Here is a 17,468-nt window from a genome sequence, read left to right on the forward strand (position 1 = left end):
GAGATTTGCACAGTAATATCACTGCAGTGTTAATGTAAGCCAACTTGTGACACTAATAAATAAACTTTAAACTTTTTATATGTGATGATCTTCCAAAATTTTGGCCCGTTATGGGCAGCACAGTGGTTAACGCTGCTGCCTCACAGCTCCCAGCTTTGATTCCCGGCTTGGGTCACTGCCTGTCTGGGGTTTGCACGTTCTCCCAATGTCTGTGTGGGTTACCTTAGGCTGCTCCAGTTTCCTCCCACACTCAGAAGTACAAGTTAGGTGGATTGGCTATGCTAAATTGCCCATTAGTGTCAGGGGATTAGTAGGGTAAATGCATGGGGTTGCAGGGATAGAGCCTGGATGGAATTGTTGTCATACAATCCCTTCAGTGCAGAAGAGGCGATTTGGCCCATCAAGTTCACACTAACTCTCTGACAGCGAGACTTACCCAAGACTACCCTGTAACCCCACACATCTCTTCCCATAGTTAATCCATCTAATCTACACATCTTGGGACACCAAGGAGCAATTTACCATGGCCAATTGTCAGTGCAGCTCAATAGGCCAAATGGCCTCCTTCCGCACTGGAGCGATTCGAGTGCATAGTTTGAATGTACCTTTAAAAAACTTACATTATTACAGCAGCTTTCACAACTATCACCATCTCAGTGTTTTGCAGCCAGGGAGGGTTTTTGAAGTATAGTCACTGATATACAATAAACACAGCAGCCAATTTCTACGCAGCAAGCTCCCACACACAGCAATGTGATAACTATATTTTCTTTTTGTGCGGTGAATTAAATGGATAAATATTGGCCATCACACCAGGATAACTTCAAAATAATGTCATGGGAACACTTATATGCACCCAAGAGCAGACAGGGCCTTGGTTTAATGCCCAACCAAAACACGACACTTTTAGAGGAAATACCTATGGCTTTGCAACTGGAGGGCACGTTCCCTGGAGGAAACTGAAGATCTGGAAAAAGGTTCATAGAATTCCTACAGTACAGGAGGCCATTCGACACATCGAGTCTGTACCGACCACAATCCACCCCCCTTCTCCCCAGGCCCGTGTTGAACTTGCTGTCCCAAAGTGCAGTGGAGTCTGAATCGTAGAATGGTTTCAAGAAGCAGATAGATACAGTTTTAATAAAAAAGGGATAAGGAGGACAGGTGGGGAGGTGGATTTGAGACCAGGGAGAGATCAGCCATGATCTGATTGAATGGCAGAGCAGGCCCGAAGAGTTGAATTTGCCTACTTCTACTCCTAATCCCTATGTTCATATGAAGCTTTGGCTAAGCCGAGAGAAGATTCCCTCTGTTAATGATAATTCAATTCCCCGAACAGGTCAAGCACGTTAGGCGAAGTTGGACTGCTGACGTTCACTGTTTTGGGCCATTACAAAGAAAAATTGAAAGACACACCAAGAGACCAAAAGAGATAGGCTTTGATAAAAGGTCACCTGGACTCAAAACGACAACTCTTTTCTCTCCTTACAGATGCTGCCAGACCTGCTGAGATTTTCCAGCATTTTCTCTTTTGGTTTCAGATTCCAGCATCCACAGTCATTTGCTTTTATTTACAGAGAAAGACTTGTTAGTCAAGGTAAAGGGGCATTCAGGACGCCTGGAACAATACCACCCTGCGTCAGTACCTTCCTGAGAAACCCAGAATAAATCCTTAAATTGAGATGTAAAACTGAGTAACCTATCATAGGTGTGAATATTTTTGTGGCAATATTGCCGTTATGTATACATTGCTGGAAGCCTTGAACAATTGATAATACAACAAGGGAAATCGGCAGCACAATTTAGAATTCATTAGAACAGCCCTCTTAGGATACTCATCCCATGATCGTGAAAGTTTAAAAGAATATCAAGTCTAAGCAGCATGTTCCTGGAACCTGTTATTTCCACTGGGTGCACTGATATCAGCTCCTGTCGATTTGGAGTATTTCAATGGAATGAGTAGAAGAAGGTTGAAACATTCATGACAGATTATCTCTTGTCCTCATCGTGGCGGCTGCCACGATGAGGACAAGGATGAGTTGTTCTTATATTGACACACTGCTAAGTTGTACCGTATTCTGGTGTCTTAGAAAAATGTACTCTTGTCTGAAGAAATGTCTAAGTGTCTAGATAGGCAGAATGGTGGTACAGTGGTTAGCAATGCTGCCTCACGGTGCCAAGGACCTGGGTTCGATTCCAGCCTTGGGTGACTGTCTCTGTGGAGTTTGCACACTCTAATGTGTCTCCACAGGTACTCCTTAGTGTCTCAAGATGTGTAGGTTAGGGGGATTAGTGGAAAAAATGCGTGGGGTTACGAGATAGGGCAGAAAACTGGCCTATGCAAGATATTCGGAGAGTCTGTGCAGACTTGATGGGTCAAATGGCCTCCTGCTAGACTGTTGGGATTCTAAATATACTCCAAGTCACGTTGACAACGGTTTGATCAAACAACAAATTATTTGGGCGTGCCACAGTTGGAGGAAAGATTGACCTCAGATTGTTGTGACATGCCTCACAGTTACCAGTGCTTCACAGCTGTGACTGAGGTGTCCAAGGGATTTGCTCTAGGCATGGTTGTAACTGTGTGCTGGTGTCTATGTGTCATTACCAGGGAAACTAACAGATAAGTCTCATAAATCCAGCCTAGACTGTGTTAAGGAATGCACTCTCTTTATTAAGAGGCTCTTCATTCTTATGCCAATTAGATGATATAAAAACGTCCTGGTGGTGTGCAGTAACTCATAAATGAACCATATCATTGTTATCCTCACAACAATTGTTAAATGGTTTCTGTTCACTGCTTCAGTATAATACAAAGCAAAGAATTACCTCTTTTCCAATGCTGATCCAAGACATAAAGCACATGCACGGTATAAAACATGTTCGATTGTTTGAAGGACAGCAACAAATCAAAATAAAACAGTTCATCGTAACCACTGTATAAAGATGACTAAATCCAACTACTTAAAACACAACTTAATTTACAGAAATTATTACAATCATTCAAGGTTTCCTCTCACTACTTTGCTTTTTGTCAAGATGAATACACGACCAAGTACAAACCAGCTGCATGTGAATTCCAAACAGAAAAGGAATGACAACTATGCAAAAGGTTCTAACGCCTTTAACTGGATACCTATATTTTCTGAGTGCACAGTGTAATCAACTAATTGTTCCAGTATAATTACTTTCTTCAGAGTCAAATCACTTCACTGAAAAATTAATAAGTGTAACATTTCGCAATGCTGTCACAAGTATTGAAGGTGGATGAAGAGAAGGATTGACTGAATAAATGGGAATAGTAATGTCACTGCTGCCTCCAGCACTTTCAACAAAATCCCCAGGAGCTCAAGTTGATGAAAGCGTGTATTTTCTAAAAATGCATTTGTCTACTGATCAGGTTACCGTCCGTCAGCAAGTCGGTGAATTTGGCAAAAACAAACTGCAGTGGGTTTAACAGTCTGGGTAAATTCTGATGGAAAATACTACAAAGGAGAGAGCTCTAGTCTCGGAAACATGCTCCCAAACGAAAGGAAGCAAGCACAATGAAAAAACGTCACACTGGCCACCTAAACATTAATTCACTTTGTTGTTAAATCCAAACTACCCATGTACCCCTAAGGGCACGGTAAGAAGAATCAACACCAGCTTAAAGTTCAACAGTTTTATTTGGTATCACAAGCTTTTGGAGCGTTGCTCTTTCCTGAGGTGAGCAGCAGTCTGAAACTTGTGATACCAAATAAACCTGCTGGACTTTAACCTGGTGTTGCGAGACTTCTCACTGTGTCCACCCCAGTCCAAAGTCGGCATCCTTAAAGAAGGAACAATATCTGATCTTGACGGCACAAAGGAAGGAAAAACACAATTACTGGCCATAGTTTAAAGATGGTTTCAGAATTAGCTATAATTCTCCTTCCTTTTCTTCACAGCTTCAACTGAGGGGGTCTCTTTACACCATGTGCAGTGAGTGGTCTCTTTACACCACAGCTGATGGAGGCATTACTTTCACTTGTGTTTTTAGAAAAGGTCACCAAGGTCCAGCTGACGAAATTTATCCAGGTTGTAGAAACAGGCCTTCACCACTCTGCCACCAAAGTATCTTGTATTCAGGTCAACAACAGCTGGAATAAGAGGAGCATGATTCATTATTTCCAGGACTAGTCACGTGCAGTATTAAAAATTAGCAGCACACCGTAAAATTATGACAGCTGCTGGGTGGTGATTAAAATGGAATAATTACAGTTAGGAGTTAATCACACGTGTAATTTTGGCTCAGAGGGACGGAACAGGCACATGCGCACATTGTTAATACATTTGTCTAATATATAAAAAGGATTCTTTCTGATATTATGTATTAAAAAGTTAGGAAATTGACTCGAGCGTTAATTTGACCTGAATTAAAACTAAAGCCACGCTTCACACAATAATCAGAAATACAGGTAAGGATCTCAAGTTCAACAATTTCAGATTATAACCTCTGTCCCATTTTATTCTGTTTGATTTTGGCTGGTGACGTTAATGATTAACACTTCCTCCAAACCTATCTCTATCGTCAAGTTATACGGATTCGCAACATTTAACTGTTTCACTCTCCACAGATGCTGCCAGACCTGCTGAGTTTATCCCACATTTCCTGTTTTTAGTTCTTTTGCTTTTCATTCTGTTACCACCCTCCTTTCGTCTGACACCATCATCTCTTCCATCTTTCATCCTATCCGCTGACCTCCGCTTTCACCCTTTCCTCCTCCTGCCTCTGTGTCCATTTAAATCCTATGCCATTTTCTTTCCAGTTCTGACGTAAGGTCACAGACCTAAAGCATTAACTCTGCCTCTATCTCCACAGATGCTACCAGACCAGAGTATGTCCAGCAAGTTCTGTTTTTACTTTAATTAAGGAACATATTGTGCCGTGTTATGTAGACACAAACCTACCCCATTATAAAAAAAATCCATGAATAAATATTCCACTAAAATCCATGCACATCAGTCAGAAATAACACAGTCTTTGTTTAGTGAATTGATGTGTGGTTGAAAGCGAAGATGGAACACTATCTGTCAGAGACCACCAGCTATAAGGTATAGCACAGACATGGTTCTAAGTAAAGATCTTACATTAGTAATGTCTCAAAGTCCAAATTGCAAATGACCCTCTACTCTAAGTTTACAGTATTAAAATATCACATACCATCTCATGCTAATGTTTCCTGACATTTTCTCCCTTTCTAGCCTTGAGGTACTAAATCTCTGTTGAATTAATGTTACAGCAGGTGTCAGATACCCTCCAGTACCTCAGCCAACTGGACAGTTTGTGTGTTCACAGCACATATGTTTGTAGGCTAGTCGGCCATTGCCGCTTCCCAGGGAGGCGATGGCCTAGTAGTATTATTGCTAAACTATTAATTCAGAAACTCAGCTAATGTTCTGGGGACCCGGGTTCGAATCCCACAACAGTTGGTGGGATTTGAATTTAAATTTAATAAAAAAATGTCTGGAATTAAGAATCTATTGATGACCATTGTCGGAAAAACCCATCTTGTTCATTAATGTCCTTTTAGGAAGGAAATCTGCCATCTTTACCTGGTCTGGCCTACATATGACTCCAGAGCCACAGCAATGTGGTTGACTTGTGGGTGGCACAGTGGCAAGCACTGCTGCCTCACAGCGCCAGGGACCCAGGTTCGATTCCCGGCTTGGGTCACTGTCTGTGTGGAGTTTGCACATTCTTCCTGGTCTGCGTGGGTTTACTCCGGGTTCTCCTGTTTCCTCCCACAATCCAAAGATGTGCAGGTTAGGTGGATTGGCCATGCTGAATTGTCCCTTAGGGTCGTGGGGACTAGCTAGGGTAAATACATGGGGTTACAGGGATAGAGTCCGGGTAGGATTGTTGTCGGTGCAGTCCCGATGGGCCGAATGGCCTCCTTCTGCACTGTAGGGATTCTATGGCTTTCAACTGCTCTCTAAGGGCAACTAGAGATGGGCAATAAATGCTGAACAGCCAGTGACGCCCCTGTCCCACAAATAAATTTTTACACAATGGTTATATGCTAGACAGTCATGGCAGATACACCATTGTCGCAAAATGCCCAAATATGCACATTTTATCTAACAGTTAGCAGATAGAGATCTGCAGCTGGGATGATCTTTCCTGTCTGACACATGGCTGTTAAGTATGACTGCAATACATGCCACAGCAACACTTACTGAACACCTTGGCTGAGATCAGCTGAGCATCGACCAAGGATCAAACCTGCAAGGTTCCTGGTCTATCTGGTTTGTGTGTTCACTGGCAGAGCTCGGGGAATACGTTTACATCCTCATTAATAAAAGAATGATGAAAGTACTATTACCTTTGATTGCAGACTCGACCCGCTCAAATTCCACAAATATCCTGACTGCCTCATCATCAGGTGCCCCAGGAATCTGAAAAATAAAACAAAAGTATTAATTGGATGGACAGCCTTTAAGAGAACCCACGGGACACACAGGAGTCAAGCAGTAAGTGGAGGACAGTGGCACCAATTCTCAATGTTTTGAATCAGGTGTCTCTCTTGCAGCCACTGAAACCAGGGTCACAAGATTCCAACAAAACTGGTGAGATCGTATCAGCCCATTTACACTCATTCCACTGACTTATTTCAAGACCCATGCAAAACAGACTGCCTTGGACTGCTAGGCAGCTATTGACAGCAGGAAGAAGATTAAACAGATCCAAAGAACTACAGGTTTATAAGGTGCATCTTTCTTTTGTTTGCACCCTATTTGTCCAGGTAGGGCCTTGAGCGTTCGGTTCTGTGACTGTCATATGATTGCACTGCTTTTTAGGAGCAGCAAAAATGGGCTTCTTTGCCCTGAGAATAAGAAACTTGCAGTTTAGAAATTTTGAGAGGAGGAGGTGGAATGGTTGAACAAGCAGCTAACATTTCGATACTCAAATACAGCGCCTACCCCCATTATCCTCATACTGAAAAACAGCAAAAACATATTCACTTGCATTTGTCCAAAAATACCCTGAATGAGCCCCGATCCAAGAGAAATATAGCAGAGTGGAGTCACCTGCCTCAAATGTAAACGGCACCTAACTAGAGCACAGACTGCACTGTCAGTACCCACGACAGTCACCTCAACCTTTATCCTTTTAAGTCTCAGACTGTCTCAAATGTGCTACATTCTGGGGATCTTAAATAGGGCAACTCATTTCTTTAGGAATTGGTTAACAAATGAATTGAGCTTCCCTGATAACTTGATGGATAAATGTATTAATCCATTAATCCAGTAATCTGCTGTGGAGGCAGCACTGTAGCACAGTGGTTAGCATTGTTGCTTCACAGCGCCAGGGACCCAGGTTCAATTCCCGGCTTGAGTCACTGTATGCGTGGATTCTGCATGTTCTCCCCACTTGGGTTTCCTCCGGGTGCTCCAGTTTCCTCTCACAGTCTGAATGACGTGCTGGTTAGGTGCATTGACCCGAACAGGCCGGACTGTGGCGACTAGGGGAATTTCACAGTAACTTAATTACAGTAATTAAGCCATACTTGTGACTAATAAACAAACTTTACTTTTACTTTCTAAATGTAAAGCAGCATAAGCCCACAATTAATCCTGATTACTATCAGGGAGTTAGTAATCCCTGATCAATGCAGTAATGACAGTTCTACTTGCGCTGAGAAAGAGGAAATGAGAGAAAATTTATTTAAAAAGTAGCACCGTGCTCAAGGACGCTGTTCTGTAACTTTTACCGGAAAGTGAAAGTAGGTACACTGGCTGAGCTGGACTGACCTCTGCTATAATATCCTTTGTCCTCTCTTTCCTCACCCAAAACCAAATAGTATACTACCATTTAATATCCCAGATGTTAATACCTGACCATTCATTGATTTAAAGCAAAGAAAATAAAGAAAAGTAAAAATCAAACCGGTGCTTAAAAGTCATGTCAAATAAAGGAATGTCTGATGTGATTCCACAAGAGCTACAGAAAATTCACATTTGCTCTGGCTTGTTACAACATGTACCGAGTTAAGGCAGCATGCGGATAATCTGATTTAATCTGTCAGACCTTCCGATTGACTAGCACTGGGAGCTGGAGAAGATTTGGACTCAGCCTAAGTGACCCTGGCTCACCAGTAAGCTGAGATCAGTACAAGTCAGCTGAATTCTGTGGCCAAATTTTGAAAGCCATAAATTGAGGCTCTTCTCGAAAAGAAGAAGTCCTCTATTTGAGTGCTTACGTCACAACTCCTTTAGAAACCTCTTTAAGGGAATTACGACAGGAAAAGCTGGGAACAATACCAAGCATTTGAAGTGTTTATCTAATACTGAAACCTGAAACCACAGCAGAAATATGTTCTCTGGAGTTTAGCATAGCAAAACATTACAAAAAGTTCATCTACTTCCGTCCAAAACAAAATCATGTCTTCTTCACAGAACCGGCCATTTAATCATTCTTCCATATATAGTGTTAACAAAAAGCTCAAATATTTTACACTAACAGCTCAAATATTTGCCAAATTGGAGCCCTCTCGATTCTCAATACCGTCATTTTCATTGTATCTCTGCATTTTGGCTCATGAAAATCAATGAGAAGGGAAGCTGACAATATTGGTATCCTCTGGTATTTGGGCCATACACAAGAAATCACAATTCATCAGAGCCACAACAGGAAGGATTTCTTCATCGCTGGAAATGTTGTGCACTGTCTCAAAGTTAAAGGTCAGTCCTTCGTTTTTGGATGGGAAATTAAACTGAGGCCCTCGGGGCAGATCTCGTAAGGCTACAAATTTACAACCAATTCAAATATATGTAAAATTTGATTTTTCTTTGGGGAATCACTACATCATTCTACACAGTGGCTGAGAAGTAACACTACGACTCAACTGACATTTATATCACACTTTTTACAATCTCCGGGCATCCCAAAGCACTTGATAGCCCAATAAGTATTTTTGGAAGTGTGGACACTTTCATATGGAGAAAACATGGCTACTTTCACTTAGCAAGCTCCCAAAAAAGGTAACTAAATACCATAGAACCCTACAGTGCAGAAAGAGGCCCTTCGGTCCATCGAGTCTGCACCAAACACAATCCCACTCAGGCCCTACCCCCATATCCCTACATATTATACCCACTAATCCCTCTAACCTACACACCCCTGGACACTAAGGGGCAATTTCTTAGCATGGCCAATCAACCTAACCCACAAATCTTTGGACTGTGGGAGGAAACCATAGTACCTGGAGGAAACCCATGCAGACACGAGGAGAATGTGCAAACTCCACAGACAGTGACCCGAGCCAGGAATCGAACCCAGGACCCTGGAGCTGTGAAGCAGCAGTGCTAGCCACTGTGCTACCGTGCTGCCCCAAGTCCATGTAGACAACATCCACTGCCCCACCCTCATCAATCATCTTCGTCGCTTCCTCGAAAAACTTGACCAAGTTCATGAGACGTGGCCTCCACTTCACAAAACCATGTTGCCTCTCGCTAATCCACTTATTCCCAAGTGGGAATAAATCCTGACTCGAAGAATCCTCTCCAACAATTTCCCTACCACTGGTCAGGATGATGTCATTCCATTTGCAACCACTTCCTAATTCTCTCTTTACTCTCAATCCAGTTCTCAAATGGTCTCAGATCTTGCCTCCTTTTTTCCTTCCTACGTCATCTATGGATTCTTTGCTGGTGTATCAAAAAGCTTGCTGAAATCGAAATATATCCCAACCACACAATTATCATCGTCAACAAGGTCTCACAAATTCTTGAATAGTAGTAAATTATTTGGATAATTTTGCTCTCCATAATTCCACACTGACACCTTCTTAGCATCCCAAGTTCCTCATGTCTTCTATTCCCCCTCTTTCAGATCTGTGTTCTAATCTTTTACCCACAACTGACTCAGGCTAGTTGCTTACTGTGTTGTCCCTTTGCCCCTATTTAATGATCGCTGTTCTGCTGCTTTCCCATCCTCGCGTACAACTCCTGTTTTTGATGATTTTCTGAAGATGGTGGTGTGTCCGTTGCCAATTTCACCCACCAGGGAGGAAAGCTAAGGCCACAGTCAGATCAGCCATGACCCCATTGAGTGGCTCAGTGGGCTGAATGGTTCACTCCTGCTCCCACTTCCTATGATCGTATTTAACAAAAAAAAACCAGATCATCCATTTTAGATGTCACTTGAGAAATAAATGTTGGTCAAAACACATGGTGAGTTCTTCTTTGAATAGTGCCATGGGATCTTTAATATCCATCTAAGAAAGCAGACAGGGCTTAACCATAGAACCCTACAGTGCAGAAAGAGGCCTTTCAGCTCATTGAGTCTGCACTAAACACAATCCTACCCAGGCCCTACCCCCATATCCCTACATATTATACCCACTAAACACTCTAACCTCAACAACCCTGGACACTAAGGGGCAATTTCTTAGTGTGGCCAATCAACCTAACCTGCACATCTTTGGACTGTGGGAGGAAACCCACGCAGACACAAGACTTAAGCTAAACCTTTCATTCTGACATTGTAAACACTTGCAGTTTTGTAGAAAATAAACTTTAAAATAATTTTCAGCAATTATGCACTTATATAATGCTGCAGGAACAGATGGAATACACTGTTTTAATCCAAATGGTGAGTTCTTAATCTCAGTCTCTAGCCACCAGCAAGAAAGTCTTAAAGGGAGGAAAATTGCAGAAATTGCTTATAGGTCTGCCTTAATCCAATTTATTTAAGTTATAGCTGAAACATATGGAAGTTGCTTTTTGATATCAGCTGCTGAAATAGGTATTGAAACAATGCGCATGCTTATAGAATCACAATTCCTGTGATTCTTCTTCAGTGCAGAAGGAGGCCACTCGGCTCATTGAGTCTACACCGACCACAATCTCACAGGCCCTATTCCCATAACCCCACATATTTACCCTGCTAATCCCCTGACACTAAGGGACAATTTAGCATGGCCAATCCATCTAACTCACACATCTTTGAATTGTGGAAGGAAAGCGGAGCACCCGGAGGAAACCCACGCAGACACGGGGAAAATGTGCTAACTCCACACAGGCAGTGACCCGAGGCTGGAATTGAACCCAGGTTTGCTGGTGCTGTGAGGTAGCAGCGCACCCTTATATCACGGTGACCAATATACCAGGTTTTAAATTCCCTCACAGCATTGCACTCCAGTCTCTGATCATCCCGAGCTCCATCTACTCACAAAAGTATAGTTAGAAAAATGTCACAGCTGATTATGATTCCCCACGTTCTTAGATCATCTGCATCATAGTTCAAGTGGAAAGACTTAATCATCTAATCCTCTGAAGGGTCAACAGTATTGGTGAAAGTGCTGCTTTCTCTCCTTCGTTTCCCAATTTACCATGTAAACAATGATTAACTATGAATTTATTCTGGATTGCTGACAATTTTATTTGCTTTCAAAGGATAAGAAATTTTTTGGTACTTTTCGGCATTTTTATTCAAATCAAAAAAGCCAATTCAAATTAAGTCTAATCACGGTCCACACATAAGGGACAAACAAGATTTAAGCCGACAAGACAAGATATTACATTCCATCTTGGGCTCGATCAAACAAGATCCAAGCTGACAGGATGAGGCATTGCACTCCCTCTCAGGCTTGATCTAACACTTCATCTTAGCCAGAAGGTTTTGAAAAATTGCATCAGGCTACCCTGATCCTTTACTCTACCTCAGCCTGGGCAAACCACCATCTCGGACATCAGTAGCCTCATCCCCTGCCTGATCATTGACTCTCCCCTAACAGATAATTCACCCTAACAACTCACAGGCTATTTATCATTTGGAATGAGTTGATTTGTGTTTAATGTTAGTCTAATGTCCACTATACCTTTGCTGAGTATTAGTTTTCACTGTGGTGAAACTTTCCAACACCCATCACTGTACTGTTCTCAAATTGAGGTCTGTAGACCCATGGTGGTCCTTAGAGACTGTCAAGGGTGGGGGAGTCTGGGAGACAATTGAGCAACAGCTACATGTGTAGTGCAGGGTAGGCTGTCTTGTCTCATCCCCAAGGGGAGTAACAGCATTGAGAACAACAGATAAATCATCAGGTGGAGTTCCAAAGCCTGGTGCTGTGCTCTATGTGAGATTAACCTTGTTCAAGGAAAGGAGATATTACAATTAAATGTTTAAGTACTGCATGTTATGCAATGAGAAGCAGGCACACCCATCTCATTGATCTCCAAGTAAATGCCCATTTTCTAAAAAAGCATTATTAAAACACTCTTTCCACGCAGTTATTGAGTATTGTGCTTGAGAATTTAGATGGGATTGGGGGAGAGAGAGAGACCATGATTATTAATCGATTTGAAAAGGGGTCCTTCAACAAAACGATTCAACAATTACTGCTCTACTGATTCATTGCGACATTATAACCATTGCTGCCTGTGAAAGAATTTGCCAAAAAAAAAATCTAAAGGTTATCAGTTATACTATTATTATACTATTATGCTGATGACATCAAGATTGGTGGAACGGCAAATTGTGCGGAGGGTGTAGAGAGTCTGCAGAAGGATCTAGATAGGCTGGGCGAATGGGCCAGGAACTGGCAAATGGAATTTAAATGTTGGCAAATGTGAGGTGGTCCACTTTGGTAGGAATAATGGTAGGAAGGACTATTACTTAATTACGAAAAACTGCAGAATGCGACGGTGCAGAGGGACCTCGGGGTCCTTGTGCATGAGTCTCAAAAACCCAGCCTACAGGTGCAGCAGGTGGTCAGGAAGCTAGATGGCCTACTCCTGCTCCTATTTCTTATGTTCTTATGTTCTTATACTGAGCATGAATGATGCATGTGTTTAAAGGATGATAAAATGTGCCACCACAGTGGTTGTGCTAAACATGGACTTTGAGAAAGTCTTTGACAAGACATCAAACATTAGAGATTAGGGAGCGCAGAATTAGGGGGAGGCAGTACAGAGAATAAGAGCCCAGGGTAGCTTTTCAAGAGTGTTGAGAAGTGGGTAGCCACAAAGTTCCTTTCTGGGACCTGTGTATTCTCCAAGCTGTGCACAGAAATTGTGAAGGTACTGGAAAATAATAAATCAAAAAGCACAGCAGTGTCTTGGATACAGGACACGAAGGATCTCCCAAGGGATATTAAAACAAAAACGATAAATGATTTTAAACAGCAAAGGCAGTCTGATAAGAATAAAAAAAACTTGCTGATAAAATTCAATGTTAGTGAAAGGTAAATATTGATCAAAGAAACAACAGTATTTCAAATGGGGAAAGCTAGGTGATATGGAAGTGGGGAGAGATTGGGGAGGGGGGAGATCAGATTTACAAAATATTTAAAAGCAATATCTTAAGGGGATAGTCATAAAGAATGTTAATGCTACACTGGTTTTTAAATAGCAAGAGGTATAGATTACAGAATTGTTCCAATGCAGGAAGAGGCCATTCAGCCCATCATGTCAACTAAATGTCAGTAAATGAAGTAATTAAGTGCCATTCTCCTCCAAATTCTTTGTTGTCAGAAAAGGTCCAATTCGCTTTTGAAATCTTCAAATGAACCTGTCTCCACTATATTCTCAGGCGGTGCATTCCAGAACCTAACCACTCCCTGCATGAAGAAGTTTATTTCTCACCTTTTACTTGACTTTTATAATACATCTATACAAAACATTTGTAAGGCCAACGCTGTAGTAGTGTGTGCAGTTTTGGGTTCCACACTATAGGAAGCACATTGAGGCAGAAGAGTAGGCACAGTGTAGATTCAGTAGATGCTGCATGGTTTGGGGAAGTAGAAACGTGAAGAATGGTTTAAAAAACTGGAGCTGTTTTCATTCGAGCAGAGGCCAACATGGGGGATTTGGAGTAACGCTTGTGAGAAAGCTAAATTACCAAATGGTAGTCCCAGTACTGTGATCTGGGCAATCCCTATGTCCTTTCAAAACATCCCAAAGTGATACACCCGTGATAAATTACACTGAATGCAGTGAATTGTGTCGGCATGTTAGTGGTGTGAATACAAAATATCAAAGAAAGGACTGAGAATTGTTATTTAAAAACTTGCTTTGAAATAGTAATTACTTTCCCTTTTACAGGCACACCAGTAGCCAACAAAATCCAGCATTGTGGTCTAATGTGCTGTTGGAGTAACATGTTGTTAAAATGCCTGTGCCACTAATAGACTCACTATCACATCACAGAATTAGGAGCAGGAACAGGCAAATTCAGCCCTTCGAGTCTGTTCAGCCATTCAATCCAATCCAAAATTCATTTAATTAAATGAGTCTGGAATAAATCGCTAGTACCAGTAATAGTGACACTGAAACTACCAGATTACTGAGTGTCCACTTTCCTAAGTCACTGGAAGTTAGCTTGCATGTGTTGCAAGCAATTACAAAGGCAAAGGGTATGTTGGCCTAAATTACAATATGATTTGAGTACAGGGTAAAGCTGTCTTGCAGTAATTATATACAGCCTTGGTGAGATCGTAATTGGAGTACTGCATACAACGTTTATCTTCTTATCTAAGGAAGGATCCATTTCCATAGAGGGAATGAAACAAAGCTTCATCAGAATTGTCCCTAGTTTGACGTGACTGTCAGATGAGGAGAGACTGACGAGACTGACGAGACTAGCCCTGTATTCTCCAGAATTTAGAAAAATGAGGGGCAATCTCACTGAAATATATAAAATTCTGAACAGCGTTGCCCCAGGTGGGGGGTCTAGCACCACAGCACACAGTCTCAGAATAAGAGGTAGGCCATTTAGGACCAAGACGTTGGGGAATTTTTGAAATTTTCTACCTGAGGGAGTTGTGGAAGTTCAGTTGTTGAGTACTATTTAGATGTGCACTTGTGATGCCAAGGCATACAAGGCTATGGGTCAAGTGCTGGGAAATGGGATTAGAATAGTTAGGTGGTTTGCTTTTGACTGGTGCAGAAATGATGGGCCGAAGGGCCTTTTCTGTGCTGTAAGCCTCTATGACTCTATTCTAGACGATGAAGACATTAAGAGATATGGTGGGAAAATGGGGTAAATGACACTAAGGTAGAAGATCATTTACCATCAGGTTTGCACTATACATATTTCTATTTTATAATGTCAGACAAAATTTCTGTTCATATGCCCATGAACTTAAATATATCTAAAACTGATGGTCCTACATGGCAATTCTAATTGTGGAAAATAATTCAACAAAATAATAAAATTAATAAATTGGATATGAAAAGAAGTTTGTTGGAGCAGGTTAAAATAAAGAATGTAAGGAAGTTGCAGTTAAATATTTATGAACAAACTACTGCATTTATGATGCTTGCGTATTTTGTAATTGACAACGGCCATCATCCAATAAGTTCAGTAGAAAAATAATGTTCTAGTTGAATGGTGAAAGCTTAGGGGGCCGAATGGCCTACTCCTGATCCTTCTTCCTATGTTCCTGACTCACTGGTGCTCATTAGAGAAGGAAGCCTGCCATCCTTACCCAGCCTGGCCTACATTTGAATCCACACCCATAACAACATGGCTGAATTTCCTGAAGTAAGCCACTTCTCAAAGGCAATTGGGGACGATAATTATGCTGGCAATGTCAGCGACTTCCACATCCCATGAAGGAACAAAGAATTGCTGAACAGGCACATCAGATGTGTCCTGCCCACCTGTCTAATAATTCAAGGCACATATTAGCAAAGTTCCTACCTCGAATATGACACATTTGGAGACTTTTCCATACTTTTCACACTCCTCCTTAGTTTCACCTTCCAAGTCATCGTCGACTTCTCCAGCTCCAACCATGTTCTAAGAATAAATCAACCAAATGAATATAAAACAGTCGCCAGACAATACAAATGGAGACATGATCAAACTTAACTCATGTAACATAGTTTTACTAAAACATATATTTAAACTGGCTTTTTAATTCAATTTTCTCTTAATTAGTCTGATGTATTGATCCAATTAAGTCAAAGGCAATCAGTAGCAACGTTATTGCTCAGAATGTGCTTTTCTTTGTTTAAGATGTGTATATTGGACTCTTCATAAAAATTAACTTTCAGTGGCAAAAGTCTAAATATATACTTGAAGACCAAAAGCTTATACTGTTCTGCTGCTCAAATCGAATCTAATTCTACAGATTTTACAAAGCAAAGGGTTCCCATTTACTATCAGGTTTGCACTATACATATTTCTATTTCTTACTGTCAGACAGAATTTCTGTTAATATGCCCACGAACTTAAATATACCTAAAACTGATGATCCTATGTGGCAATTCTAATTGTGGAAAATAATTCAACAACTAATAAAATTAACAAATTGGATATTAATAGAAGTTTGTTGGAGCAGGCTAAAGTGAAGAACATAAGAAAGTTGCAGTTAAATATTTATGAACAAACTATTGCATTTATACTGCCTGTATATTTTGTAATTGACAACGGCCATCATCCAATAAGTTCAGTAGAAAAATAATGTTCCATTTGAAATATAAATGGAGCAGATGACTTTGTACCAGAATTTCATATGTAACTTTTTTTTTATTTATTAGTATCACAAGTTGCCTTACATTAACACTACAACAAAGTTGCTGTGAAAATTCCCTAGTCGCCACACTCCGGCACCTGTTCGGGTGCACTGAGGGAAAATTTAGCATGGCCAATGCGCCTTACCAGCATGTCTTTGGGACTGTGGGAGAAAACTCGAGCACCCGGAAGAAACTCATGCAGACATGGGGAGAGCATACAGACTCCACACAGACTGTGACCCAAGTTGGGAATTGAACCCGGGTCCCTGGTGCTATGAGGCAGCAGCGCTACTCACTGTGCCACCATGTCACCTCCCCCTTGCCTATTACTTGCCTAAAAGATAAAGTTGAATAAAATCGTAATGTTATAGAACAGTAGTCATCCTCACATCTGATGCATGAAGAGATTCACACATTATTTTAATCATCTGCAAAAGTAGCACTGCACAAGCAAATTTCAGTCACTGGGTTGATGGTGTAAAGGCTGTCGTGGTGGATTTTAACAGCAGCATGACTTACAACAATTAGCTTTATAGCAACTGAAAATCCATCTGCAAGGCAGGGTTTTCACGTAAATGATGCACAGAAAATCGGAAACCTGAATGACAGTTGCATATGTGTAGAAATCAGTGACAAAAATATATATCACTTTTAATAAAGTGATTAATTTCTGCATCCAAATTTTCAATGTAAACAGGTTAATGCTTTTATTCCTTACCCGCAATAAGACCACTTTTGTGGGATTTTTCAAGATTTCTGTCAGCGGGTTTGCTTCGGATTTCTTGGTAGTAGCAGGCATCTCCACTGTTAGTAAACCAGAGAGTCAATATAAACACACATACTAACATCTTACCAAGTTTTATTGAAGCATAATTTAATCCAGGAAGATAAATGGTAAAAGTCACAGTATCCTAAAGGCAGACTGCATAATTTATGCACTGGACAGAACACTGGTGAATATCTCTGTGCAAGGTGCTGAGAAG

General features: G+C 41.2%; 1 protein-coding gene across 1 annotated transcript in view; it reads right to left on the minus strand.

Annotated features, from left to right (window-relative positions):
* Positions 1-2,653: 2,653 nt before the first annotated feature.
* The window catches only part of rbm17 (RNA binding motif protein 17), a 35,765-nt gene continuing 20,950 nt past the window's right edge, over positions 2,654-17,468 (minus strand). The window contains exons 9-12 of the mRNA XM_080207728.1: positions 17,204-17,289; positions 15,668-15,766; positions 6,348-6,420; positions 2,654-4,121 (exon numbers count right to left, since the gene is read on the minus strand). Of these exons, the coding sequence (XP_080063854.1) occupies positions 4,018-4,121; positions 6,348-6,420; positions 15,668-15,766; positions 17,204-17,289 (362 nt within the window). The 3' untranslated portion in view covers positions 2,654-4,017. The remainder of the gene's footprint in view (positions 4,122-6,347; positions 6,421-15,667; positions 15,767-17,203; positions 17,290-17,468) is intronic.

This window comes from Carcharhinus amblyrhynchos, chromosome 19 (genome assembly GCF_965287045.1).
Source record: "Carcharhinus amblyrhynchos chromosome 19, sCarAmb.v2.hapA, whole genome shotgun sequence".
In the NCBI taxonomy this organism is placed as follows: domain Eukaryota; kingdom Metazoa; phylum Chordata; class Chondrichthyes; order Carcharhiniformes; family Carcharhinidae; genus Carcharhinus; species Carcharhinus amblyrhynchos.